Raw genomic sequence first — 27,115 nt, 5'->3', positions numbered from 1 at the left:
GTCGTTGGGCGCTGCAGTTCGACAACCTCCGCCTTTTCGTCCTAGGGGACAGCAATGGAGGGGAGGTTCCTTTCGTTATTACTCATCCTTTGGTAAAGCGAGAGGAGCTGCCAGTCAAAGGGGCCACCGTAGGAGTGCCAGAGGTGGAAGACAAGGTACTCGAGGTGCCAAGGCCGCTCGGGCTGTTGCCGCTTTGCCCTCAGGCAACGCCGCAGCCGCTCAGTCATGAGGCCATGTCCCATCGTTCGCCGGTTGGGGGAAGGCTGGCGCAGCATCTTGCAGAGTGGCGTGCCATTACTTCAGATGTGTGGGTTCTGGAGATCATAACCCACGGCTACTGTCTTCCTTTCCCGCAGAGGCCTCAAGACAATCCACCGGGGAATCTCTCTTTGAAGAATCCAGATCCGCTCCTTGCGCATGAAATTCAATCCCTGCTGGAGAAAGGCTCCATAGAACTGGTGCCTGTAGCGGAGAGGAACAAGGGATGGTATTCCCCTTATTTTTTTATTTCCAAGAAAGACGGGGGATTGAGACCCATCATGGGCTTGCGCAGTTTGAACAAACTCCTCAGGAAGGACAAGTTCAAGATGGTTACTCTCTCTCAAGTCCTCCAGGCCCTTCAACTTCAGGACTGGTTGGTGTCTCTCGACCTCAAGGACGCTTATTTTCATGTGCCGATCCATCCAAAGCACAAGAAGTACCTGAGGTTTGCGGTTGGTGACACGGACTTTCAGTTTCGGGTCCTGCCGTTCGGATTGATCTCCGCCCGAGAGTCTTCACGAAGCTCATGGTAGTGGTGGCAGCGCACCTCAGGAAAGGGGGGATTCACGTCTACCCCTACCTGGACAATTGGTTGATCAGGGCGCGCTCTCCCGAGCAAGTCCTGGATCATCTGTCAGTCACCTGCCACTCCCTCCACAAGCTGGACGTCTCCCTCAACTTAAAGAAGTCCCATTTGACACCAACTCAGAGGCTCCAGTACATCGTAGCAGTGCTCAACACGTCCCTGGGGCAGTGTTTTCCTCCCCAGGTGAGGGCTCATCACATTCAGCAGATGGTGCACAAGTTTCAACTTGCCCAGACTCTTTCAGCGTTCGAGTTCTTGAGACTGCTTGGCCTCATGGCATCCTGCATTCTTCTGGTGCCAGAGGCAGGTTTGCGGATGAGATCTTTGCAATGGGCACTCAAGCTCCAGTGGTCTCAGTCCTCCGGCAGGATGTCGGACCCTGTACAGGTGCCGTCTTTGGTCGCCCAGGACCTTCTGTGGTGGGCCGACAAAGGCAATCTGATGAGGGGGGCTCCATTTTGGCTGCCCTGGCCGGAGGTGACGATCGTGACGGAGGCATCCCTCACGGGATGGGGAGCTCATGCCAACGAGTTGACAGCGGTCGTTGGTCTCCGTCGGAGTCCAGACTCCATATCAATCTGTTGGAGCTGAGGGCCGTCAGGCTAGCCCTGAAGGCTTTTTTGCCGACTGTGCGAGGAAAGAATGTCCTGATCCTGACGGACAACACGGTGGCCATGCACAACCTCAACAAAAAGGGGGGGGGGGCAGGGTCACTTCCTCTGTGCAGGGAGGCGATGCAGCTCTGGTTCTGGGCAATCCAGCAGGAAGTTTCGATCTCGGCAGTTCATCTGGCAGGAGACGAAAACAAGACGGCGGACGCTCTGAGCAGGCAGGGCGCGATCTCTCACGAGTGGGAGTTGGCTCAGGAGATTCTCCTGAAGATCTTCGCCCTTTGGGGGACCCCTCAAGTGGATCTCTTCGCCTCCAGTGTCAACCGGAAGTGCGAGAGGTTCTGCTCGCAGGAATTTCCTCCAAAAGGAGCCTTAGGAGACGCGTTCGTGGTGGAGTGGTCATTCCCAATGCTATATGCGTTTCCTCCAGTCCCTGTCATCCCGCAAGTACTGCAGAGGTTACGGAGGTTCGGTTCCCAGATGATCCTCATTGCTCCGGCGTGGGCCCGGGGGACGTTGTACCCGGACCTTCTCGACTTGTCCATCTGCCCTCCACGTCGTCTTCCCTACCGAGACGATCTGCTCTCACTGAGGAGGGTCAGGTTCTCCATCCAGAGGTCAGGTCCCTCAACCTTCACGCTTGGTTTCTGAAAGGTTGAGGTATGAGGATTGGGACCTCCCTGAATACGTGATGGAGGTGTTGCTTTCGGCCAGATGGCCCGCAACAAAGTCCCTGTACCATTGCCGTTGGAGAAAGTTCTGCGAGTGGTGCAGGGTTAAGAATGTGAATCCTTTTTCATGTGAAATTCCCATGGTTCTGTCTTTTTTGCTTTCTTTGGTCCACAGGGGCCTTCAAGTGGGTACCATTAAAGGTTACCTGGCGGCGCTGTCCATATTTAAGTGCTCGCCTGAAGAGTCATCCTATTTTAAAATTCCTTTAATTTCTCCGTTTCTGAAAGGGCTCACTAATGTGTTCCCTCCGTCAACTTTCCAGGTGCCCGGTTGGGATTTGAACCTTGCTCTCAAGTTTCTGATGGGTGCTCCGTTTGAGCCTTTGCATTCATGCCCTTTGAGACTGTTAATTCTGAAAACTGTATTTTTAGTTGCTCTCACTTCCGCTCGCAGAGTGAGTGAGTTACAGGCACTTTCAGTTAAGCCACCCTTCACTGTGTTTCATAAGGACAGGGTTGTCCTTAGAGTTCGTCCTTCTTTTCTTCCGAAGGTGGTGTCGGAATTTCATTTAGGCCAGAAGGTTGTTCTTCCGGCATTTCCTCCTCCACATCCTGGTAAGGAAGAGGAGAGGCTCCATAGGCTTGATCCTAGGAGAGCGTTAAGCTTTTATATTTCACGCATGTCCGGGGTCAGAGTGGACGATCAGCCTTTTATTGGTTACGCTGGAAAGCGTTTGGGACAGGCTGTGATGAAACAGACTTTGTCTCGCTGGATTATTTTGGCTATCTCTGAGTGTTACCGCTTGGCGGGTAAGGACCCACCAGTCGGCTTACGGGCCATTCTACCAGGGGTATGGCTGCCTCTACTGACCTGCAGAGGGGTGTTCCTATTCGCAACATCTGTGATACAGCCACCTGGGCTTCGGTACATACTTTTGTACGTCACTATTCCCTCGATTCCATCCGGGGGCAGAATCTGGCCTTTGGCAAGGCAGTCCTTTACTCCGCAATTTGATTGGGCATGCTAAATTTCGGTTTTCTAAATTATTTTCCCACATCCTTGCATTGGTACTGCTTGGGGAGTCTGTCATAGATATGGAATACGTCGGAGGACCCAATCCCCATCGAAGAACAAGTTACTCTCTTACCTGGTAACGTTCTTTCGATGGGATGGTCCGACGACGTATTCCATATCGCTCCCTCCCTACCTTCCCCGCTACAGAATTTCTTATGCAATTGCAGCTTACGTTTCCGCAAGGCTTTGTGTGTCAGACTGGCAGAAGACTGGTGGCACACGTTCTGGGAAAAAACTACAACTGAGGCTGCGGGCGTCGTGCGTCCTACTTATAACATCCAGTGCCGTCGGAGGAGGTCCTCGAGGACAGAGCATCAACGTCATCGACACAGGACGCAGACGCCGAAAATTTTCCGAAGCAGCACAGCTGTGGTGATTACTGTCATAGATATGGAATACGTCGTCGGACCATCCCATCGAAAGAACGTTACCAGGTAAGAGAGTAACTTGTTCTTCTTTCTGCCTAGATTGGATCTCACTAAATCAACATAAGTTACAAACAAATTGTCATTTTGAACGTTAAAATAACCACAGCTCAACTCTCCACATGAGATATGATTCTCCAGTTACTTCTCTTTAACTAAACCAACTGGTATCATCAATACACCTTTTGAACACTGAAGGCCTTCCCATCTGTTCTGTAAGAAAAGGTATAACATATTCAAACCTATTTCTATTACTTCTAAAACAAACCAAGATGCTTAATTCAATGAATCAATCTGGCACATCTAAAATAGTTGAAGCAACGCAAAGCACAAATCCACAGGACCAGAATTGCACACCAAAAATGCTTTTCAAATAATAAATGTAACCATAACATTTAGGTGGGGCTCAGAGCCCAAAACCCCATCTAAATCTCTGATATGACATCAGCAGCACGGGTCTGTGGGCTGAACGCCTATTTATAGGGTTTCCCACTTGGAAGTCCCTCTTACCAAAAGTTCCCACTGTCGGACAAATCCCCCAGGTTCTGGCTTCTGCATAGGAAATACCTCCCATTCTCTTCAGGATAATGGTGAACAATATTGGTTCGTACCACCTGTGGAGAATCCTGTGGCTCCACCACTAAAACCCTGCATGAAGTCTCCTCTGAGGTGGCCAGGAGAGGGCAGACGCTTCCTGATCCCAATCCTGGCTGTGGTGTACTGCGGGAGGATCACCTGGGTGGAGACGAGGCCCAGGGCGGTAGGGTGATTTCACAGGATGAGACACAGTATTTCTCCTTGGAGAGGGATAGTTCTGCCACTGGTTTAAAGGAGGAATTGGCTTATTTTCAGTTTTAAAATCTTTTCAGTTTCATATTTAAAATGTCTCAAACTCATGCTAAATACAAAGTACCGTATTTGAAGAACAAGTCTTTTTCCTCCCATAAAATATATATCCTCCCCAATGCCAAAGGTATACCAAAAGCCACAATGGAAATGTTGTATTCTCTGTCCCATCTATTTCTAAAAATGTTAAGCCCTATAATTCCTCTTCCAAAAATTTCAGGGAAAGTGAAGTACTATCAAAAGTAGTAAGGGAATAAGAAAACTGAATTCACTTAAAACAAACTACATGTCCCAGAATACCTCTGGGACTATGATGAAGAAGAGAGCTGAAGAGGCATGTAGAGCTAAAGGACAGGCAGGGCTAGCAGCCTTTGGCAGGGTCAGGTATTTAATATGATGGGACTGCACCTAAAGCCAATTAACCCACCTGAGAAGCATAAAAGGCTGCATTGGAAGGAGCAGCAAAAGAAGGGGAGCAGGAGCTGGAAGGTCGGCAGCAGAAGTAGTAGAAGAAGCAGAGCACAAGGCTGGCAGTTAACTAGTAAGTGTGACCACAGAAGGGACACTTTTGTAAAGGAAGAGCAGATTTCACCTGCAGGCTCTGAGTTGGTCATGTGCTAACAAACCCTCTTTGGCTGTGGCTGCATTGGAAAAGACTGGAAGCAACTGGCTGTCTTTCCAGGTGCACCTAATTGCTATGAATGCAGAGCGGTAGCTGTTTGTTTACCCAAGGCCTGTGTGCAGAAGCAATCCGATGGAGGCTGGTGAGGAGGATACTCTCGCTTATTGAGGCTGGATTGAAGACACCCGTACTGTGGCGGGGTGTGGGTCCCAATAGAGCCTGTAGCAGCAGTAGCAGAAGTCAGAAAGTTGGGAGGTGGAAGCATCCCGCAACCGTTGTGATTTCAGAGCCAGTGAGGGAAGCTCCATACACCAAATCACTTAAAATACTTTACCGGTAACTGTAACTCGCATAGTTCACACTCGCGTAGAAGTTCAAGTGAGTGAAATCGTTCACAGTTGTGGGAAGTCCTAATTAACTAAGGGAATTGTAGCACACACTGTCACAACCCACATCCAGAAACCCCCCTGGCAAGCCCATGGGCCAGGAGGGGTCTTGGCTCCGGGCTCCAACAAATTTAGGCATCCTTTGCCTAAGCCCTCTTGGGGCCAGTCCTGGCGCCTTTGGCGCCAGGCTCATACTTAATAAAGACTTGTGTTTAGGGAACTACTTTATTTCAAGTGCCAGCCAACATGGAGGCATCCACATAGCTTGGCTCCTTGGAACCAAGCTATCTGGTATAGTGTTTTGGGTGTGGTACCCTAGGAACTACTTTACCTGGACTACTTTCTTGAAGCTATTTAAACCACACCCGACTTGGATAACACGCTTCGCGTTACTTTGCAATCCTGCAACGTGACGCTCATCGTGTTCAGCTGTACCCGCGAACCTCGGACGAACAGCATCTGTAAAGAGACAAAAGGACATCGTTAGCAGCAGCAGCTTACCTGTAATTTTCATTGTTAGCTGCCCACAGCTCCTGTGAACAGCAAATAGTAGGATCAGCGCGTCTCCCGGACCGACGGATCTGCAAAAAAGGAAGAAACAAGACATTAGGCACTTCTACAACATAATGAACTGTGCCGAAAAGCTTACATTGCAAGTCGCCCCTCGACCAGCATCGCCTCAGGATTTCATACACCGGGTGACCACTGCGATCTATGGGAAAGAAAAGACAACAGGTTAGCAAAGGCAAGGCAACATAGCGCCGCGCATAGCGCCTACTTACCGCATCATAGCGCTCTTTATACGCCCCCATTTACCGGCGAGACCCAATTCAGTCAATGCATCACATTGGACTTCCGCGCACCTAAGGAAGAGAAAGAGACATTTATTAAACCAAGAAAGGCATGCAAGAATAACAACAATATACAACAGCAATAAGACCTACCGGAAAGACTCAAAGCCGGCCGGCATCAGTGAAGTAACTAGATCGCATTCGCCCACAAAGGACAACGCGCCCCTGCAGAGAAGGCAGGACGGAGAGCACACCACAATTAACAACAAGGTGAGGAGAGGTCCAGAGGGGCTGCGGGCATACAGGGTGGTGGGGGGCTGCTTACCCCAGTTGCCCAGTCTTGAACATTGCCCACCTGTATTCCAGGCAGAACTTCCCCGCTGGTCACACCTGGGAACCGCAGAGAAGGATACCAGAGTCCCTACGGCTGGGTGGCGTCCCCGTGGATACCAGGTGAGCGTAACACACGCTTGTTCAGCGTTAAGCAAAGTGCACGCGTAAGAAGAAATCTTTCCTTTTCCCGTTGTTGCACAAAAGTCATTACAGGAGTGGTTGCGATTCTCCCATTAACTTGGAGAACTTTTGAGGGGCGTGGCCACAAGGCCATGTAGGGAGACGTGTCCGAGAGGAGCTCCGGATGATGATGCACTGATCCTTACAAAAGTGCATAAACAGAAGCCTGCAGCGGATGAAAATACAGGCACTAGTATATGAGCATAAGGGGTGCCTTTACAGAGAATCAGGAATTTGTGGAACGTATCGGCGTTGCAGCACTGAATGTAATCAAGATTGCGGGTGCCCGAGATGACCGGACCCAAAATGGCGGACGAGTGACAGAGAACAAAGGAACCCGAATGGAAGAAGCATCTCCAGGTCTGCAATGCAGAGAAGCGGAGCCGGGAGATGAATAGCAGAGAAGAAACACAACTGCGGCCTTCATAAGCAGCGTGGGCTCGTTACCGAGTAAAAATTGGGTAAGCAGTGTGTGGTACTGGGCGAAGTAGGGACAGCACGCTGGAGCGTCTTGTGGCTCTGCCGTCTGCCTGACCCCACCACCAAGCACGGACACGAACCGGTGCGTGCTGCAGTAGATAGCAGCACGCACATGCGGATCGCCACTGGACTGGCAAACTGGGTGTGCTGCGCTCACAGCCTGCATCTGGATGCCGGCAAATAAAGGGGATGGCCTTGGCGACATGGAGCACCTAAGGATAACCGCAGGGGCATTGCAGGCCAAGTAAGAGTACAAACCCGCACCGCTGGCTACACTCAAACCTACCATAGCACCAAACAGGCCCACAGGCCCTTGGGTGCGCAGATAGCAACACGACCCGACAAGAGCCGGGACATAAAGTTAACATAAAACGGCAGCAGCCGCGGATGTGGGAGTACATAACACACTTGTGAAACAGTGCCACAGAACACAAGGCCTTTCACCACAGCTCCTCCTAAGCATCATAGCCGGGGACGGACTGGCCCTGGTGTGCCGAAGAGCACACTCCTGAGGGCCCGAAAGGAACATACGGCAATACCGAGATGGCGAACAAACAGACCAAGGTAAAGGGCAAACAACCCACGCTGGAAGAGACCACGAGAACACTGCACATGGCAGAAGGGCCTAGAAGCAAGGAGTTGACCCCCGCACCAGAAACAGTCACAGTAAGCAAAGACCAGCAGATCCTTGAGGCGATTGCGGACCTGAAACTAGCGTGGGAAACCAAACTGGAATCGGCCATGGTCGAACTAAAGGCGGCACTGGAACTGAAAGTTGGCGCAGTACAGGAAGAGGTGAATCTCCTCAAACAGGACATCAGAACACTAGCAGAATGCACGGGCGAACTGGAAAAGGAAATGGCCCCGAACACAGCTGCATGCGCCGCTCATAAATCGGAGATCCATATCCTGGAACAACGCGTGAGCAATTTGGAGAACAGGGCAGAAGAAGCGGAGGGACGCGCCCAGAGAAACAACGTACACATCGTGGGACTACCGGAAGGAGAGGAGGGATCAAACCCCATGGACTATGTTGAAATGATGCTGCTGCTGCAAGAAATAACAGGAGGGGTGCTAACCCAAGGATTTGCGGTGGAACGACGCATAGGGCCCTGACAAGAAGGCCACCGCCAGGCGCCCACCCCGAGACCAATAATTGCCAAAATATTGAACTACTGACACTGGGAAAAAATACTAGAACACTTCCGGAAAGGAGGCACGATACAGAGGGCATCGGCGAACATCCCGGCACACCCAGACTACACACTGTTGGTACAAAGATGCCGCATGAACTATGGAGCAGTGAAAAGATTATTGAGGGAAGCAGGCTACAAGTACATGCTAATATACCCAGCCAAACTGAAGGTGTATCCCAGAAACAGAGCCCTGTTCTTCGAAACCCCATAGGAGGCGTCAGAGTGGCTGGACACACAGAACTGTCAAGTGGAAACGGGTATCCAGAAGGAAGACGGCGCAGATAAGTAAAATGGAGGCTTATGTACTCATGGTACTGCAGATTCAAACACTGGGACTAGAATATAAGACGAGGCAAGACAGCTGGGAGATAGATATGCAACAAGGGCGGCACATATACGAATGCTCAAGCACGACGATAGTACAAGCATGTAGGAGTCTCAATGAACACGCTATCACACCCCCAAGTATAGATTAGCTAGGTTACCGTTAGACTGGTGACACCCTGCTGGGTTCCTGATTTCGGCACACCAAATGCGGGTGAGCCTGAGATCCAGGGATGGAGCTGGGCATCAGTTGGGGACGGGTAGGGAGGGAGGAGGGAAGGGAATGTGTGCAGTGAATATTGTTGGGGAAGAAGGGGCCGGGGGGTTAGTTTGGAAGTTATTGTTGAACAGGGAGGGGAAACGAGCCCACACAGTTGGGGAAGGAGGGAATGGGGGTTAGTTGGGGAGTTTGTTTGTTTGCTTATTTATAGGACGCCAGAAAAACCCTTGGGTAGCTAGGCACGCAGCATAACAAGAATACTTAGAACTTGGTTACAGATTACATGTTGTTAATATCATATGTTATAGACAATAATTACATTATATACATTCTTTACTTTTACAAGTAGAGATAGAGGGTAGCATATTATAAACAGTAGATAAATTATGTACATTTTACGTGAGAGGGTGGATGGGTGCGTAAGGAATCAGTACACAATGCACATGATCTCAGGTTTCAAAGGTCATTGCGATGGAGCCAGGTGCGGGTATGGTGCCTGAAGCTGTTGTAGGACTGGTCCCTTCTTAGTTCAACTGGTATGGCGTTCCAATACTTAGTTGCTTGCACGGGGAAGCTATTGCCTCCTGTTTTTTTAGTCTGAATCTTGGGGTTTGGAGGCAGAAAGAGTTAGCTGTTCTGGTTGGTCGTGCAGAGGTTTTTCTTATTCTGTCACTGAGGTATGGGGGCAGCATTGTTCAGCCACTTGAAAGTTAGTGTGACAATTTTGAAGGTGATCCTATCGCTAATTTTTAGCCAGTTGTAGTTTCTGCGTGCATTTGAGATGTGCTCTCTGACTGAGAGGTTCAAGGCCGTTCTGAACGCTTTGTTTTGCAGGGTTTGGAGTTTATTGATGATGTATTTACTAGCTCCTGCATAGAGTGCATATGTTGGAAGAGGGAGGGATACAAGCCCAAATTCATGCAAACTAGACTGGAGAGGAAACCCAGGAGGGAGGGAAGGGGAGACAAACCACGCATGGCAATGGGAAGCCTTAGAATAGTAACCTGGAACGTAAGAGGCCTCAACAGTTATCTGAAGAGGAATAAAGTAATGATGTACTTGGGAAGGCTGAAAGTGGACATGGCATTGCTGCAGGAAAGCCACCTTACTAAGGAGGTCCCCCTCTAGCTCTTTGAAGATGGGGGGGAAGTTCACTGTATATACATCTTTGGGATGGGCTGGGATCCGTACCCCCAAGTATGGGATGGACTTCTCACTCCAGTGGATTGGACATAGGGGCCTAAGAGTCTCCCGTTCCTCCACTTCCAAGCCCACTCCCAGGGCTGCTGATTTTCCGTAGTTAACGACAAATCCCGAAACCCTCCCAAACCTATTGCGTTTCCTGAAGGGCTGCAGTGAGGGAAGGGCAGATATCAGTGATGGACAGTAGAACATAGTCCGCATAGAGCGAGATATTGTGTTGAGTGGTGCCGACAGGAAGGCCTTTGATATTTAGGTCTAATCGAATCCATTGGGGGAGAGGTTCCATCACTAGAGAAAACAAAAGTAGGGACAGTGGGCATCCCTGTCTAGTCCCACAGGTCAAGGAAATCGGGTCCAAGAGGCTGTGATTAACCAGGAGAAGGGTCTTTGGGGACTGATAGTTGGCCAGAATCAATTTAGGAAGTGGAAAGCTTCGAGGGTGAGTCGCAGGAAGGTCCAATCTATCTTATCAAAGGACTTGGTGGCGTCCAGCGTCAGGAGGGCCAGTTTATGGGAAGCAATATCTACAAAATGTAGGGCTCTACGGATGTTATCCCCGGTTGACCTATGCATTATAAACCCTGTTTGGTCTGGGTCAACCAGCGCGGGCAGAACGGAGGCCAGGCGGTTAGCCAGAACTTTACAGTATATATAGGCGTCAATGTTAAGTAGGGAAATGGGCCTGTATGAGCTATTTTGTCTGGGATCTTTGCCAGGTTTAAGTATAAGCAGCATTATGGATTCCTGCAGGGTCAGGGTAATAGAGCCATAGGCACCAAATGAGTTAAAGAGGGATGTTAGCAGGCCACTAGCTGGGGATTGAACAATTTAGAAAACCTTGCTGTAAATCCATCGGGGCCCGGGGCTCTTGGTTGTAAAGATTTAATGGCGTCCTCCACCTCCTCATCTGTGATCAGGGTGTCTAATCTGTCTCTGTCGAGTTCCTCAAGGTGAGGAAGGGTAGCCTCCCGCAAATACTTTGTCTGCTCAACCTTGTCCCGGGGCGTAGCAGTCATTGTTTCTGCGAGATGGGCCGCCGCTAGTTGCAATTTGTCTCGATCAGCGTATTGGATTCAGCCTTGGGGGACGCATAGGCCAACTATAGCGTTCTTCCTTTTCGTTGCCGCAAGTTTCTGCACTAAAAATGTATTTGCTTTGTTATTCTTAGCGTAAAAGCTCTGCTTGGATTTGGCCAATAAATCTGCTGTTTCCTGTGTGTAATGGGCCTCCAACTTCTTCCAGGCAGACAGTAGTGCGTGTTGGGTCTTGTGGGACCACCCCCTCTCCTTATGATGGGCCTCTGCTCTTTGGACTTTCTTTTCTAGTTCTGTGCGGGCCTGTAGTTTACGTTTATGATATGCCGCCCCCTGTGCAATTAGTTCCCCCCTCACCACCGCCTTCATGGCATCCCATGTGTTAGCCGGGGTTGTGTCTTCCGCCGGGTTTTCCCTAAAGAAGTTCCGGATTGATTCTGCAATGGAGTCCCTCAGCGGCATATCATTTAGGATGGGGTTATATAGGTTCCTACGGCGTCGCAGAGGTGGAAACGGGTCGTGGGCTCGAAGTGTCAGTTTAACTGGGGCGTGATTAGAGAACACTTGCAGTCCCATGTTGACATCATCCATGAAGGGGAGGAGCTGCAGGGAGGTCAGCATGTGGTCAATATGGGAGGATGTTCTATGTACATATGAAAAGAAGGAGAAGTCTTTTTCGCCTGGGGTGGAGGATCCGCCATGAGTCCACCACCCCCAGTGTCCGGAATAGCTGCAGCAATTTCACAGCAAGTTTAAAGTCTTGGGGGGAGGAGGGGGGGCTGGGGGATAGGATCTGTCCTGTAGGGGGTCCAGGACCCCATTGAAGTCTCCCCCTATGATTATTTAGCCCTCGACAAAGGGCAGAAGGGAAGTGCCCAGAGATTCATAGAATGCGTCTTGACCCTCATTGGGGGCGTAGAACGAAATGAAGGAATAAAGCTGTCCAAATATGAGGCCTTTAACTGCAGTGAATCGCCCCTCTGGGGACAATAATGTTTCCAGACTTTGGAACCGGACCTCCTTAGCAAACAAGACAGCAGTGCCCCCTTTTTTAGTCCCATTCAATGCATGGTACTGGAGTGGAAAATGTTTACTTAGGAAGCACGTGAAGTCAGGCGGCACCAGATAGGTTTCTTGCAGAAACACCACCAAGCCCTCTATATTTTAGAGCCGTTTCAGCACCGCCTTCTGTTTGAAAAGAGAGTTCAGGCCCTTTATATTCAGTGAGATGACCTTCAGCTTCCGATGCGGGAGGGGTTCATCACATGGGTTCATTTTCTATGGGTGGGGGGTCAAGGCTTGGTTCAGCTCAGCTGCCATCCATATTCTCTTCTATCGTGCCTCTGTCGTACTGCTGGGGTTTTAACTTATGCTTCCAACGTGAAGCTTTAACAGTGAACTTGCAGGATGCCGAATTACCTTTTTTCGGCGACCTCCTTAACCAACTGCAAAAACTCGGCAAATTTGTGGGAAGCCGATTGTTCTCTGTCGGCGTGTCCCCCAGCCAACAGGACTGAAACAGTTTATGATTTACTCCAAGGGCTTACTGGCGTCATCCACCTTGGAGTCAGGCATGGGCCGTGCGAAGCCTGCCTCAAGCCAGCAGATTTTATGAGTTGCCAACCGTGTCGGCTGTTACTGATCTGCTCGACTGTGACCTTTCAGTATGGGAAAGTCAGCGCTCAGTGTGGCCATTGTAGGTAAATTGGAGGGCAGTAGGAAATACCCACCGTTATCTGACATGTTGTTCATGAAGGAATAGAGTCAAGGGTCTCAAGGCTCTCGGTTTCTGGATTGTTGCATTGTCAAGTCTTGGAAAATCTGGTGGGGACCCTTGGAAAGTTATGTCGTCTTGGGAGCGTCCACTCACCATGATGGCTTCTTTGGTTGTGAAAAAGTGGACCCAGTGATAACATCCGTGGGGCGTCGGATTCCACCCCCCTGCTGGGGCCGGAGCCTTTGCGTTCGGTCTAAAATTAGTTGGGATTTGTCTATATGTGGCAACAGGGATTGGCACAGGTTCCCTACATACTCCGACAGGTTTTGATCTAGGACTGTTTTCGAGGTCTTCCTGTTTATATTCCAGGATCTCATTCTTGCTAAGCAGGGACTGTAGCGTGCCCTGAACTTCCAGGAGCGTCGCTGAGTGTTCCTGGGTGAGGTCCTCCACCTCCCCTACCCTCTGCTCCACCTCCACCACTCGTTGTTCCGTCTGTTCCAGCTTCCCCCATGCAGGATCAAAACTCTGCTTTGATACCCAGCATAAAAGCTTGTATGTCACCCTTGGTTGCGAGTTGCTCTGCATTCTCTGAGGAAGATTGGGGTGCAGAGTAGTGTCACCTTTTTTCCCCTTGTCAGCCGGGAGCAGCATTGTTGTAATGACCGCATTCTTATGGGTCTTTGTTTAGCCATTTTTGCAGAGATTTGAAACAAGGCACTGTGCCCTTTCCGAATATGGTTGTCAGAGTTCACTGGGGACGACTTCCTGGGAAGGGAGCGTGGAGCCGGCGGACTTCGTGGGTCCCGCGGCTAAGATTCCCAAGGCAGAAAGCCAACAGGGCCAAGAAGCAGAGCCAAGCCAGCACTTCAGTACCAATGTACCTCAGTTGAGGCGGAATTCTGTATTCTCTTTTGAAGTAGGGCTTCCAAGGGTTGGGAGGGGGCTGCTCTGCTATGCGTTTCTCCCAACTGAGTCCAATGGAATCTTCAGTGAGGCCGCAATCACTAATGTTCATGGGGCGATTGTTACGCTCACCTGGTTCCCACAGGGGCGTCGATCAGACCCGGACAGCTGCGGTCTCCACCAACGTGATGCGTAGTGAAGAGATGACAGTCTGGACTGGGCCGCCTAATCTTGTCTGCTGGACTCGTAGAAGTATTCTCCTGCAAGTGGAGAAATGGATTTAGCCACCTGTGGACTTTAGTGATGGCCCTCCAACAGTTCTCGTTCTCCCCAGTAATCACATCCGATATTCCCTTTTGGTAACCTCACCTTATGTTTTTAAATGATGAGCTCTCCATCCTGCATGGCATGCAGGGGCGCGTAGATACCAGTTACTTCACTGGGTTGAAGGTACTGGAGGAGTTCTGGAGGAATATTGACTCCAGTGTCTATAAAGTTCAAAGAGTTCAATATGTCCGATGTTCACTCTTGTTCCATTCACTCGTTAGGTTGCAGCTGGGTCCAAAAGAATTTTGCCTGGAGGCAGCTAATGGCGTTTAGGTAAGAGTCTGTATTACCAAACGCTGTCCGGTAAAAGTTGCATGAGTTTAACTTGCTGTTTTCTCTCTCTTTATAGGTGCGGCATAGGAAGATGCGGCAAATTAAAGAAAAATACCTCCGGTGGTAAAGCAGGTACGACTATGATTGTCCTTGTTGGTTTTCTCGGCTCACCTTGTTATTCCTTTTGTTTTTCCCCCAGTTGCTGGGTTTCGATGAAGAAAATGATGGAGGCAGCGCAGAGTCGAAAGATGCGGTGGACTGGTGAGTATAACGCGGCGCTGCTGCTGGCGAAGCGACGCGTGCTGAAATAATGTCCTTTCCAGGCTCGGAGATGTGCTGGGTCCGGAATCAGGTAAGGAATCAAATAATGTCTGTGATCTAACCTCTTCTCCTTTCTTTGCCTTTTGTCTAGGAGCTCCGGATTCGAGGCGGGCGTGGCAGAAGACTGGATGCTGACTTGCAGACACGGTGAGCGTCACGCTGCTGGATGCAGAATAACGCAAAGCATGGGCTGCTGTTCGGGCGTGGTTTAAATAGCCTGCAAAGTAGTCCCAGGTAAGAAGTTCCCCAGAACCACACCCCAGTGAAAAATAGTCCCTGTAAATAAATAGTCCCATCCAGGCCTCACGTTGGCTTGGACTCATTTGCAGCATGATCTGCATAAGATAAGTAAAGTCTATGAGCCTGGCGCCTATGGTGCCAGGACTGATTTCTATGATGAGCCTGGCGCCTAAGGCGCCAGGACTGAATCCAAGCAGCCCCCAGCCGGGGCTGTTGGGGTTTTAATGAGTATCTGGATGCCTGCTCCCGGGGCTGATGGACTCGATCCGGATGCCCGGGGGTAGGCATCATGACAGCGATGCAGAGGTCTCGCAGGGCAAACCACAAATGGGGCTATGCGTGGGTGTCCCCGATGATTATTTGCCGGGTGGCAGCATCTTGCAGCCGGATAGATGGTGGAATGTTTAAGGAGCAATTGACTTCAGCTCAAGTCAGGCTGTCGGGGTGCCACTGAGTAAGAAAGAGTAAATGGTGGTGGGTTTCCCTGTGTGCGCGCCCTCTCACCTTTGAGTGCTTCTCTGATTTCTGAAGGACTGATGCTGGAGCCAGCCTGTTGCCCATGGAGCCTAGAGGTGTGGTAGTGGGGCCTTCCCTGGGACCCCCTCCGGATGCAATGTAGTTCACTGCGGGCTGGAATCATCGGGTCGAGGGAGCAATGGGCAGAAGTTAAGAAGTGGGGAGAGCCATTTCAGAAAGTTAGTTAACATTAGGGCTTCTTGGCCCTGCTATTCCGGGTGGTCCAGGAGTGGGGGCTGTGTCTTTGCAGTATATAAGGTATTAGGTGCCTTACCTGCTCAAACGTTAACTCAGCAGGGCATCGTTATAGGCTGGCCCCAGTAATCATGCCCTTCCAGGAACTGGTAACTGACACCCCATGTGATGCAGGGTGCCGGGAGAAGGGACCTCCAGAACCCACTGGTTGATGTTTTCTGCTGCTGCGGTGGTGCCTTGAGAGCCGCCATGGAAGCTAAAGGGTGCGGAAAGGAGGGCCACTGTGTGGGGATGGTGCTTTGTGTCGGACGGGACTCCCCAACACTTTGATGAAGTCTTCCGCCCTGGCCGTCAGTCCCGTCCGTGTCGGATAAGCAATATGGGTCCCACCAGGCCTGCAGGGATAGTTGTAGCTTCCCTCCTTCGCCTGCCGATGCGGGCGGGAAGTATTGTTGTTTGCCAGCAAAGACAGAGGGCCCTCCAGGATCCCCACGGGCTAATGGAGAGGAGGATGGGACCGGAGCTGTCCCCTCTAGCCCCCCCGGCCGCGCCGGACTTGTCAATTATTCCACTGCGAACCGGGGCTAGGGCTACCAGTTGTTCGCCGCATGCAGGCTGCTGCAGGCGCGTGGTATAAAGAGTGCTGGGGCAGACTCCAGTGTCAGCATTTCCGCCGTTCCGCCACTGTTACGGGAGCCACCGCAGGAGCTGAAAAGCATGATGCCAGGCAGGCGAGGAGGGTCCTGTCAAGCCTGCGGGGGTAGGTGTCATTCCCTATTGTTGCTGCTGCCCAGTGGCTTGCTGGCGGGGTGGAAGGCTCCCTGGAATAACACAGGACACCACAGTGGGAGAAAGGGGTCCGGAGCCGCTCGAACTCCCGGCCCCCAAGACCCGTCCGCCATTTTGCGAAAATCCACGGCTGGCATCACCAGTCACCCGCTGCATTTAGGCTGTTGTCAGTGCATTCCGAAGGCAGCTTTTCCCAAGTCGGGCCTCGGACGTTCCGACGTCTGCTGGTACCTTCATTCACCAAAAGTATGCGCGGGAACCGCTGCTTTACTGAAACAAAGGCGGGCTTCGCATGAGGCCATTAATGTTGCCGCTGCATGGATGGCGCTCCAGGCCACGGCCCATACATAACAAGCTTTTTAATAATTGCAGAAGTTGTTGAATTCACAGAAAGAACAAGCATTACCCAAGCCAGTAGCCTGAGCCTTCCAAAGCTTAAACCAGCCAAATTAAGCACTGACCACTGTGGTTTTGAAGTTGTTGAAGCTGTTATAAACCCACAGTCCTCTGCTATAAAGGTGAAAAGGTTATCCAAGGCTGGAAGAGTGGCAGTACAGCTTTGGGGTAACTACTGGAAACACAAAGATCGATCTAAAGCTGGAGAAGGGAGTTGGGTGCTTGTTAAAAGAACTAATCAAGAATCTGTGAAGCTGAGACTGGTGAAGCAGAGAGAGAGAAGCTGTCCAAGAGCTCAGACACATTTTTGTAGTAGCTGCAAGACTGAAAGGAAAAGCAAATAGGCAGCCCTTTCTTGAAATATATAGAGAAGAGTGCCTTGGCAACCTGTAGATGTTGAAGAGTCTTGTATAAAGTTGTCTAATACATTTTTTTTTGGTCGCCGTCTCAACGTACTGTCTGGTGTGTTTACCTTTCGCATACTGTGCTCTCTGGCTCCAGCTTTTATCCCCATGGGGAAGGGAAAGGGTCATCGGGTGTTAAAAGATTAAATTAAAAGATTTTATTAATTTTAAAGCAAGTTGCAGCAGAAGCAGTAGAACTGTGTTTGTGTATGATTTTGTCTGAATATTTTCAATTGAATCAAGTCGAAGCAGTAGTAGACTGTGAGGCAAAGGGGCCTGCTTTCACAGTGCCATTTGTAGAAGGGATTTGCACAGGAAAAGCAGCCTCCTTAGAAGAGGCATCCTGACAAATGGTATTCATAACGCTGCAGAGGTTACAAAAGAAGAATTGTCATTTAAGTTGAAGTGGTACTTTTGTTTTGACTTTTTTCCATTCTATCCTGAAAGGAGGATATCCAGGATTGTCATTAGTGTTGTGTTCCTTGTGGAACTTGGACTGGGGATATTTTCAATGACGGAAAAAGGAACTGTTAGCAGTGGATTTTTGTTTGGGCGAACTTTTGTGTCTTTGGAACTTAAACAATTACAACCTTACGCACACAGTCATTAATCAAAATAAAAAAATATATAAAATACAACGGATTGACCTAAACCTTAATAAAACCAACAATTGTATAAAAGGGTTAAGAAAGCAAATCGATTATTTCAATATGTATTCTCTAGTTAATGTGCTGTCATCCAGGTGGCCAGGACATGGCCATTGCTATTGGATCCAGTTCCTCGGGGTGGACCACTGAGGGAGAATCACCTGGATGAGGGTGGTCTTCAGTGAGTGGGACACCGATGGGTGAGAGGCGATATCTCCCTTCCTTTAACACCTTTTACCCATCTTCTCATGTAGGACATTCCAAACCAGTACCCCTCCCCTTTTCCACCGCGAACACTTTCGCACAACACAACGGACAATGGACTAACACTAGAGCCATGTACCTGACATGTCCCAATACCAGGGTCAGGCAAAGTCAGGCAATTGATCAGAATCACACAACACCCGATGACCATTTCCCTTCCCCATGGGGATAAAAGGTGGAGCCAGACAGCACAGTATGAGAAAGGCAAACACGCCAGACAGTACGTTGAGACGGCGACCACGCAGCAGTTCAAGTGAAGGAGAAAGGCGACGGGAAACCAGAGTTTGGTGAGGAGAGGAGTGACCTTGCCCTTTTCGTGCCAGGTCCGCTGAACCTTTGTGGAGGAGAATCTAAGACTGCAACAGTAGCATAAGTATCCTGCTGCAGATGTCAACTGTACACAGGGCAAGCCTATGCTGACAAGGCGGAGCAGAGGAAACTCCCACACCTGTGGTACCGGCCTTGATTCCAGAAGACCAAAGGCCAAGCAGTTCATCACAGCCGGTGAGTCGAGGGGAGAACCGATAAGAATCGGGCTGTGTTGAGTGACAGTCGCAAAGGTGGCAAGCTTCGAAACAAAGCCATATTGAACTTTGAATGAACTGTTAAAAATGTGAAGGAGAGACCAGCGCTGGAGGGAAGGTAGCACCACGTGGGTGCTAATACGAGATACTCTGGTCGAGCCCCATATGAAAGAAACTACTGAAACCAGAGGGCCGCCAAGGGAAATCAAAATGGTCATACGTGAGGGTTGAGCAAAAGCCCCTTACAATCAAAAGACTTTAATCTGTAAATTGGCTAAAAGCAAAGGAATTGAGTCCCGAATGGTGATTGAGGAAAGGGGACGTGAATCCTGCAAACATTTGAAACCAGCAGAACGTTTTGAAAAGGCAATAGTGAACCCGGAGGAGGGATACTGGAGGAGAGGGACGAAGTCTAAAGGTCCCGAGAAACAGAGTGTTAAGGTGAACCCAGAAAAGCGAGAGCCACTGAACTGTTTGATAAAGACATTAAGATTTGTGGATTACAATTGAGAAGGGTCAGCACAGAAGAGCAGGACCCAGGGGTGTGGCCATCACCCCATTTGAACTGTGGAGTACGATAGACAAGGGTCAGCCCAGAAGAGGGTGCTCCAGGGGTGACCCATCGCCCAGTGAATATTGGGAACAAACTTTCATTTGTTAAGGAGTTTTTGGTTTTTGGTTATCTGAACACTTCATGCCCTATGGCAAGAGACTTTCTAAATTGATATTGTCGAAATGATCATGTGCCATTTTCCTTACAGCCAATAAGAATTGGTTGGAACAAGGAGTGTGGAACCTCCCTGCAAAGAGACCTGCAAGTGTGCTTTGTTCTAATTGTTCTGTTTAGAGTGAGGACCAGTTTTGTGTATGCTAGGAGTTTTCCCCTTGGATACTAGAGTAGGTAGGGAATTCCCTGGTAGAATAGGTTTTATTTGCACATTTTCTTTGAAATAAAATGTAAAATATTGAGAAAACTACAAGCAGTTGTCTGCCTCGCATTACTGACCCCTCACACGCCCCTATGCTTTTGGCATATATATCAGTAGAATCCCCAAGCCAAATCATCAGTAACGGCTCAGAGAGGATTTATCTAGCTAACATGCACTGAATGTCTCTGCCCAAGGCCTCAACTTCCCAAGGTGCTTCTTCTGGGCTCCCAAGCTAGTTGCTTTATATTTTGCTAAATAGAAAATGGAGTAGATCTCCTTCCACGTCCTACTATTATAACTATAGGTTTGGATAGGGATGAATGTGCTGGACTGCTTAATCCAACAACACTACAAGTGTAAGCATGAATGCATGATATAATATGCTAAAGCTGCTTAGAACCTTGCTATGCTAAATGGTTACTTAGATTAATTAAGGAATACTAACTCAAAAACACACTTCTCCTTGTGACTGAGACATTACTTCTAAAACGTCATTGTTTAGAGCTGCTTTTCACTAGAAAGCTAATATTGGCCTAATATTAGCCTCTAGTATATAGCACTAAAGCACTTTGAGGATATTGTTGCAGTGCGAAGCACTTAAGTTGCTGGTTTAAGTATTGCCGTTTGTACTGCCCTTATGCATGTGTCACACTACTATCTTTACTACCTATACTTAAACTTGATATAATATATCTTCATAAGATATAATATAAGAATCCACTTGCTTATCTCATTCAAGATACTATATTCTACCTTGCCTTTTAAAGCCAATGCTAACATCGTTCTATTATGAGGTGACAATTTGAAATGAGATGGTGTCTTACCTATTCCTCTTACCCCGGCAGGGTAGAAGGGGCAAGGCCCCATGACACTACGGGCTGTGGATTTATTTGTGGTTTTTTTGCAGCTGCTTTAAGGAGCAGGTTTTAGCCTTGGAACATGGTACATCAGCTCAAAGTTGGTGCTAGCAGTAGGTGAGAGACTCTAGTAAGAGTCACTTTAGAGGTAACCCGTTACCACGTTTTTTTTCCACTGCTTAACATCTGTTGCATTCATTAACTTATGTTCGGAGGTGCCGATGATCTATCCACTTTCATAAGGCTTGGCCTCCATATTTATTTTCTAGGTGCCAGCGGAGACCATGTTTACACATACAGTTATCCATCTGATCAAGAAGACTTTGGGTCACAAGATGCATCTGAACTCGATACCTGGGTATTTGACAGTGTTAAGGTTAGTGCACGTTGTTGTGTTGCTCTTAATTTATGAATGCAGGGAAAATATAATTCACGAAGATTGGCAATTTATAGTGTTTTTCAAAGCAATCTGCAAACTATGTATGGTTAGGTCCGTCATCATATGGCCATGCACTGTTAGCATCAAATATGCCAGGTGGTGCCATCTTGAGCCTAGGTACTTCCACAACATCCTGGGTATTGACAACATCTGTGCAAGTATCCCAACATTGCGTCAGAAGGTGCCTGCATATGACGAGTAGTAGTAACAAGACAGAGGTGTCGGCAGCCTCAAAGTCTCATGCTCCAGAAGGGCAGTTTCTAAATACCAACAAGGCGTTATTGAAAACAAAGCGGTTCTCCCCTAGAAGGGCCCTTGTGCTGGGCTTTTCTACCAGTTATGCTGATGGATGTGCAACATATTTTAATCATTAATCTGACTGCCAACACTTTGCACTGATCCAAATTTCTTATTTCTAAAATAAACTGTGATCATAAGATAAATTGAGTTTTAAAATGCAAAATTATTTGTAATTTGTGAAATGCAGCTAAAACAAACTTTAATTTGCTGTTAACCAAGATATTTATTAAGTGAATTTATTTTTGCAATAGTTGTGAAGAGTGCTAGGTTGAAAAGGGTAGCTCGCAGGAAAATTGCCTACACAACCCTTTTGTCGCCAGGGTCAAGCGGGTTTACCTTTTCCAATCACACTCAGCTGGGTGGCAATATTTTCCAGCAGGTTAGGTGGGTAATACATATTACATAAGATGGCCTCTGTTTCCCTCCCAAACAAAACTTCTGTTTCTGTTAAGTCCTGTGGTTGGTATTGTTTAACAGCAGTTGGAGAGCCGCAGAGGAATTAATATTGACCAAGAGATCTTCATCAAAAACAACCTCGTGAATGCAGTTGTTAAAAACTCAGCAGTTGTCCATTTTGAGTAATGTGTGTTTTTTGGAGGGTACGACATTCTACTTATTCTACACAGCAACTGTAAAAAAAAAAAAAAAAAAATTAAAATTGAGCAGGGAATCAAAATAATGTTAATTAGTTATTTCGATAGCTTGTGTTGCATATTTGTAAATTTGATTGTTCAATTGTAGCTCTAGAACCGGGTCGGTATATGTTTATTTGGGATATAAAAATACTTTCCTCAGTCAGAACTATCCTACATCCTTGGCATTGGGCGATACGAAAGAAGAACATCCTCGAGGGGCTGAGCCCACTTTCCACAGTCCTCCAGAACACAGACTTTTCCCCAGGCCTGGAAACAGCAAACTTTCGAAATTGGGCCCAAGGGGTCCCACAGACTCTCTCTCAACTGTTCGAGAACAGCGCCCCTCTAACTTTCAAAGAATGTAAGAGTTGTTTCTCCCTAGCACAAACAGACCGGTTCGCCTACGCCCAAATCCGGCACTGGGTTTCTCAGCCAGCGGTCAAACAGGGAGCCACGAGGGAGCTTTATGCCCTAGAACACCCCCACATTTTTGTCCCACTGGGAAACCGACCTAGGGCACCCCATAGATGACCAAAGATGGGTGGATATCTGGACTAGAAACAACACCGCCTCTAGATGCATCACCAACAAGGAATGCGCTCTAAACTGCTCCATCGGTGGTATTACCTCCGTCGGAACGCCTACATCATTTTCAGAAGTCTCTTGACCCGTCCTGCTGGTGGCAATGAGGAGCCTGTGGGACTTACTTCCACATGTGGTGGGAATGCCTGAAGGCACAGGCTTACTGGGTGGATGTGAGCCAGACTATTGAAGCGCTTACCCATTGCAACCTGCCACTGTCCCCAGAGGTAATCTTGCTGGGAGCTACGTGGCCGGACTGCTACGCGAAATCATGAGCAACCGCTAGGCTCCTCATTCAGCTTCTCCTAGCGGCAAAGATAACCCTAGCCCGCAAGTGCAAGATGCAGGAGGGCCCCCTGCTACCACTGTGGTGGATTAAAGTCTGGGATATCCTTGTAGCCGGAAAAAGTCACGGCGGCTAAAGGAGGAGTACTACAGCGCTTTACAGACTGCTGAGCCTCCATCCTGGAATACGACAGGATATTGCCAGCACTAACCTTCCAACCACAGCTAGCAAGACATTTCTTACGGCCTTAGTGACACCCTCCCTCTATCTAGGGAGGGACAAGGCTAGCAGGAGGTTTCTTGAGTTATGTACTTGAAGGGGACGGAGGGGTGGAGGGTTTCAGACCACAAAAGAGAGATGTCTCATTTCTGCCATTCTTGACTAATATGTATGTAATCTGTTGCAACCGGTCCTTTTTAAAGTTGTTAAAAAAAAAATCAATCCATAAATGTTTTTACGAAGAATATGACGTAGATGAAGGAACATCAACAGAATAAAACCTGTCATACAATATTCAATAAAACAATACCCTACTCAGTATTAACCGATTTCACTAACGTACCCATATTTAGATAGATAAGTTGATTAATACCACAACTCAATAAGCTAACACTCTTAGAGAGCAATAAAATCAATAAAACCAATATAAACAATATAGTGTTTCCTAAATATGTGTTTTCATTTTCACATAAGAGTATAGTGCAAGGGCAGAAGATCCATTTGGAATAGAATATTAATATTTTATTTTTGCATCTCAAAGAAATCGTTACCTCTGTTCCCGACAGGGTGTGCCAGTAATACTATCCCTAGTGTGACGTCCACTGTACCCATGGTCCTTTACGCGTCGAGGTCCCTCAGATTGTTTTTTTCAGCCATCATAGTCAGACGCTGTTTGGCAGAGTTCACTTTCGGCTTATCGCCATTTATTATTATACAATTAACTATCATTTCTCTTACTATCCTTTATAACCCCTTCTATCCACCGGCTAACAAGACCATCCGACAGCGATGGAGAAAAGTTACGACCGTTGAAGACTCCCGTCGACGGATCCGTTCCAGCCTTGGAAGTCCGTTCTGGCCCACACAGTAGGAAGAGAGGGGGGAGGTCATACTAGAATGTATATACCCCTTATCGTACACTACATTCGCCTAACTGCTGTGTCATTTCGTTATGGAAAGGACCCTCTTTAAATTGTGCCCCAAGTGCAACAAAAAATTCCTGTGGGTCGACAAACACCTTGTGTGTAACTTGTGCCTCCCTCAGCACCACGTTGAGGGTTCCTGTCAGGTGTGTACACTCTTCAAACCCAAAACATTGATGGACCGCTTAACTAAACGCTAGGCCCATCACGCCAGGCAACTCGATGCCATAGAGGTTAAAGGTTCATTCAGCGACGGCAGTAACGCTGCGATATCCGAAGGCGATGGGGTTACTCCGTTTTCCAAAGCGCAGGCCCCTAACCCCAACTAACAGGCCAGCGGCCATGTTACTGGGACAACACCCGGCAGCGAAATGCACTCTCACTAACATCCCCCACCCACCAAACACACAACCCACCGCCGTGACTCGACACACGTGTCGAGCAAACAGCAACGCGCAACATCTAGGGAGAGGTCAGTTGAATCGCTGTCCTCTGGGCACTCCAGATTGAGATCGCCACATGACAGGTCCCGACTATCGAAAGACAGAACAGACGTGACAGATAAAAATATTCCTGAAGAGCGTGAGTCGGCTGAAGAAACTTCTGAGCTAACCGTAGCCGAGATTCGACATTCCTCGTCGATTTCGGTAAAAAAGACCATACAGGCCGGACTTGCTTAGTTAGTTAAAAAAAATGTTCCCGGAAAGCCTTATAAAGTCAAGGGAGTCTAAAGAAGAGATCCTCTAAGACCCCTCATATGGATAAGACACAGAAGGATAGGTCCCCTCATAAGAGTAAGGAACCTCAGTCACAGGATTCCCAGTCCTCAGCCTTAAAGAAAAAGACTACACCTTCTAAGGTAATCCCACCCACTCCGAAAGATCTAGGTCTCCCAACCCAATCTATGGTCTTTCCTAGTTCTGCCCAATGGTCAGCTGAAGATATAGATAGGGTCATGAGAAGAATGTCTTTCATGCAAATTTTTATGAGAAAGACCCTAGCTACTTCACAAGTTTTCACTCCACCCCTCCCACAACAGCGGCCTCTGGGTTGCACAACCCTGTTGAATCCCCTGCTAAAAGGTCCCGCCACGGTGAACCAGCAGAAGATCTAACTATAATTGAACTATATGACCCGGACACTGATCATGAAGACCTCTATGACCAAGAAGCTGCAGACCCTTATTAAGGGATAATGAGGAGGATGAGGGCGACCCTGATACAGACATGTACATCATAGATTCACCAGTGGATCAAGACCCCCCTATTGTAGATTCACCCATTGATAATCAACCTCTCCTGAACGAGGTACTTATCAAAGCAGCTGAATATTTTCAAATATCTACCCAAGAGGATCCACAGGACAAGGATTTAGTTGACGAAATCTTGGGAGATAAAAAAGCTGTTACTCAGTTTCTTCCACTACTAAAGTCCATCCAGCAAAAGGTGCAACCCTCACTGGAGACACCCAATCAGACGAGGGCTGTGAACCCACGCATTGAAAAACCTTTCAGACCTGTACCATCAGACCCGCTGTACATTCGGGGTCAACTAAAGCCTGACTCACTAGTTGTTACTACAACAAGAAAGAGAGCAGATGCTCACCTAGCCTCCTCTGAGGCTCCCCCAGACAAAGAAAGCAAGAGGCCTTACACAATGCTGCATTGCAGACCAGAATGCTAATAACTCGACCTTATTAGCTAGTAATAATTGCCATAAATGGGGCAAAGTCTCAGCATTGCTCTCGTCAGCCCCGGAACCCCTCAAAACTTAGCACTGGTGGCTGCAGAAGGGGAGGGCAGTGTCAAGCTGCCTGCTAAAGAGCAGCCTTGATGCCATGGACAACGCCGGAAGAATCATAGCTGAGGGTACCATTATTAAGCGTCACGCTTGGTTACGGCAATCCGGATTTAAGCCAGAGATGCAGGCTACTCTCATTAACATGCCCGTCGAGCCCAATGTACTCTTTGACAAGGCCGTCGAGGACGCCTTGAAGACAGCCAAGGAGGAGTATGATACATTGAAATCTTTGGGCCAATTGACTAATTATCTCCTGGCCAAAGGGGAAACAGCAATTTTTCGTCGCACACAAGGACAATTTGTCCAGAGGGGTTCTTATAATCAAAGTCAAGGTACGGCCTGGGGGAACAATCAAGGCCAAGTCTCTCAAAATTACAAGAGAGGACCGTGCAGATCTCACGGTCGGGGAAGGGGTTCCTCCTCCAGAGGTGGAACCCCACCTCAGAAGCAGTGAATCACCTCAGACAGGTGGGTGCTGTCCACCGTAGCGGGCGGATATTGTATAAAGCTTCTCAGGCAAAACCAGAACCACCCCCCACGCCTGAAAACCCACTCCAAATAAGACCAATGCATCCTCCTTGAGGAAATCGTCACACTTCTCCAAAAGGACGCCATAGAAGTCGTCCCGGCCAACCAGGTAAACAAAGGTATTATTAACTTACTTCCTTGTGCCAAAGAAAGATCTAACAATGCGCCCAGTATTAGATTTACGCCCTCCAAACAGATATGTCAAGCCATAAAAGTTCTGCATGACTACGCTACAAGAAGGGGGATTACATGGCAACACTGAATATGAAAGATGCCAATTTTCATATTTCAATGTACCCAGCGCACAGAAGATTCTTGCGGTTCAAGATGGCAAACCAGCACTACCAATTCAAAGTGCTGCCCTTAGGAAATAGCATCTGCTCCAAGGGTATTCACGAAGGTACTGGCGGTGGTGGCAGCACACCTGCGCAGGGAGGCCATCCCAGTGTACCCTTACCTGGACGACTTGCTGATTACAGGGGAGTGTCCCCTAATTTGCAGGAAAAACATTCAAAGACCTATCAACCTTCTCTTTCAATTGGGCTTCTCCATCAACGAGAAAATATCAAGCCTAGCGACAGAAGAGGGGTTGGTCTTTCCGTCAGAGGAAAGAGTCCAAAACATGTTACTGCAAATTACCACATTATCAGGCCGGCCACCAGATAAGGGTGCGCAAAGCTTTGCGTTTGCTAAGCATGATGGCTTCTTGCATTTAACTGGTACCACCTGCGCGCCTGCACATGCGACCCATTCAGGAGTGGTTGGCGAAACAATGGTCTCAGGCAAGTGGTCAATGGGACGATCTAGTGGTAATTTCGCCAACACTATCACAAAGTCTTTGCTGGTGGACGAGAG

The 27,115-nt window shown here is 48.5% G+C and overlaps 1 protein-coding gene across 3 annotated transcripts in view; it reads left to right on the top strand.

Annotated features, from left to right (window-relative positions):
* Nucleotides 1–27,115, top strand: part of PIGN (phosphatidylinositol glycan anchor biosynthesis class N) — a 1,975,532-nt gene that overhangs the window by 237,417 nt on the left and 1,711,000 nt on the right. For all 3 annotated transcript variants that reach the window (XM_069613664.1, XM_069613662.1, XM_069613663.1), the window contains one exon: nucleotides 20,819–20,925. In XM_069613664.1, coding sequence (XP_069469765.1) covers nucleotides 20,819–20,925 — 107 coding nt within the window. The remainder of the gene's footprint in view (nucleotides 1–20,818; nucleotides 20,926–27,115) is intronic.

Source organism: Ambystoma mexicanum, chromosome 5p (assembly GCF_040938575.1).
Source record: "Ambystoma mexicanum isolate Mex_15411 chromosome 5p, UKY_AmexF1_1, whole genome shotgun sequence".
Taxonomy (NCBI): Eukaryota; Metazoa; Chordata; class Amphibia; order Caudata; family Ambystomatidae; genus Ambystoma; species Ambystoma mexicanum.
The sequence above is the reverse complement of the archived record's forward strand: the minus strand, read 5'-3'. Positions and strand labels throughout refer to the sequence as shown.